Raw genomic sequence first — 2,139 nt, 5'->3', positions numbered from 1 at the left:
GGGGCCTGAGACGCCCCGCTCCTCACCCCTCACCCCTGCACAGCCCAGCGGGGCCTGAGACGCCCCGCTCCTCACCCCTCACCCCTGCACAGCCCAGCGGGGCCTGAGATGCCCCGCTCCTCACCCCTCACCCCTGCACAGCCCAGCGGGTCCTGAGACGCCCCGCTCCTCACCCCTCAGCCCTGCATAGCCCAGCGGGTCCTGAGATGCCCTGCTCCTCACCCCTCAGCCCTCCACAACCCAGTGGGGCCTGAGATGCCCCTTGCTAGCAGTGAGGCCAAGAGCAAAGGGCAGCCCACCCCAGCTGGTGGCCACTCTCCTTCTTCTCCGCTGCTCTGCAGCCCCCAGGGATGGTGCTGACAGACGCTGGCACCAGGGTGGACACCACCCGCGGGTGCTCAGAAACAGAGCGCCCCCTGCGCGCCTGCCTGAGCTGCGCCTGCTCAGTGACCACAGCGCCCCGGGGACGCCCACTCGGCCACCCAGGTACCTGCCCCACCCCCACCTCGCCCCCGGGGGCGCTCAGCTGTGTGACACACACACACACACACACACACACACTCCATGCCTCACAGGTTCTCGGAGCTGGTGGATGGAAGAAGAAGAGTGAGCGCCAGGTTCGGTGGCTCTCCCCACAGAGCCGTCACCATGGGATCACGTGAGTTGAGACACCTGGCCCCGCGCACGGCCCAGCGCCCGTCCCCAGCACCAGCGGTGACGAGGCCCTTGCCACCTGAGCAGTCAGGGGCTCCACCCCACGCAGGAGCTCTGGGCTCCTGGGTCGGTGCCAGAGCGCAGGCTACCCAGCAGGGGAGGCCGGTGGCTGGCTCCGGGCCAGCAGCCCCAGCCCCCGGGTCCCGATGCCCTGCCGGGCTGGGCAAGGGGTGAGTTCCAGAACCTGCCTGCAGCAGACATCCCCCACAGTACTGGCAGAGGTCCCCTAAAAGCCAGGCCTCATCCTCATGGGACCCCAGCAGAGACCTGACGGCCTGTTCCAGAGCTACGTTCAGAGGAAGGGGAGGTGGCAGGGAGATGGAGGCCCTTTCCGCCCTCGCGGGCTGAGGGCTGGTGCAGCCGCTGCTGCTTCTAAGTGAGAGAGGGGAAGAGCAGCCGGGCGCCGGCGGCTCACGCCTGTCAACCTAGCCACTCAGGAGGCTGACATCTGAGGACCCCAGTGTAAAGCCGCCCAGCAGGAAAGTCCATGAGACATCGCCAGTTTATCACCGGAAAACTGGCAGTGGCGCTGTAGCTCATGTGTTAGAGCACCAGCCTTAAGCTGAAGAGCTGAGGGACAGCAAGCCCGACCACTGACCAAGTGGGGAGAGCAAAGGCTGGGGTTGCCCAGGGAGCTGCCCAGCTGCCTGGCAGTGGTCACTCCAAGACTTGCAGCTGGGGGCTGAGGATACGTCCTACAGAGAACGCAGGCAGATAAGAGGAAGATTTGTTCCCCACCCACAAGAGGCAGGGACAGAAGGAGAGAAATGGGGACAGAGGTCATCACCTGGGCAGTAGGAAGGCTCCTGGCAAAGCAGCTCACTGGGTTTCCCCAAAGCCTGGGGGGGGGGGCGGCTGGAGGCGGGGCTGGAGGCCCCAGAGCAGAGGGCAGCTCCAGGCAGGCCCAGGTCAGGTCCAGGTTCAGAGCAGATGTGTGTGGTCACCTCCAGTTTCTCCTAGAACCCACCACACTGGTGCCACTCGGGAACACAGAGGAGACCCCTGAGCAGGCCCACCTGGCCCTCCGGCCCCCTGGACGTGGTGACAAGGACATGGAGGAGACCCCTGAGCAGGCCCACCTGGCCCTCCAGCCCCCTGGACATGGTGACAAGGACATGGAGACCCCTGAGCAGGCCCACCTGGCCCTTCGGCCCCCTGGACATGGTGACAAGGACATGGAGACCCCTGAGCAGGCCCACCTGGCCCTCCGGCCCCCTGGACATGGTGACAAGGACATGGAGGAGACCCCTGAGCAGGCCCACCTGGCCCTCCAGCCCCCTGGACATGGTGACAAGGACATGGAGACTGCTGAGCAGGCCCACCTGGCCCTCCGGCCCCCTGGACGTGGTGACAAGGACATGGAGGAGACCCCTGAGCAGGCCCACCTGGCCCTCCGGCCCCCTGGACGTGGTGACAAGGACACGG

At 66.4% G+C, this 2,139-nt stretch overlaps 1 protein-coding gene across 1 annotated transcript in view; it reads left to right on the top strand.

Moving 5' to 3' along the window:
• The window catches only part of Sned1 (sushi, nidogen and EGF-like domains 1), a 50,234-nt gene that overhangs the window by 41,360 nt on the left and 6,735 nt on the right, over positions 1–2,139 (top strand). The window contains exons 19-21 of the mRNA XM_013033649.1: positions 342–486; positions 576–658; positions 1,675–1,767. Coding sequence (XP_012889103.1) covers positions 342–486; positions 576–658; positions 1,675–1,767 — 321 coding nt within the window. The remainder of the gene's footprint in view (positions 1–341; positions 487–575; positions 659–1,674; positions 1,768–2,139) is intronic.

Source organism: Dipodomys ordii, unplaced genomic scaffold (assembly GCF_000151885.1).
Source record: "Dipodomys ordii isolate 6190 unplaced genomic scaffold, Dord_2.0 Scaffold174, whole genome shotgun sequence".
NCBI classification, from domain to species: domain Eukaryota; kingdom Metazoa; phylum Chordata; class Mammalia; order Rodentia; family Heteromyidae; genus Dipodomys; species Dipodomys ordii.
This window is presented reverse-complemented; position numbering and strand designations above follow the sequence as displayed.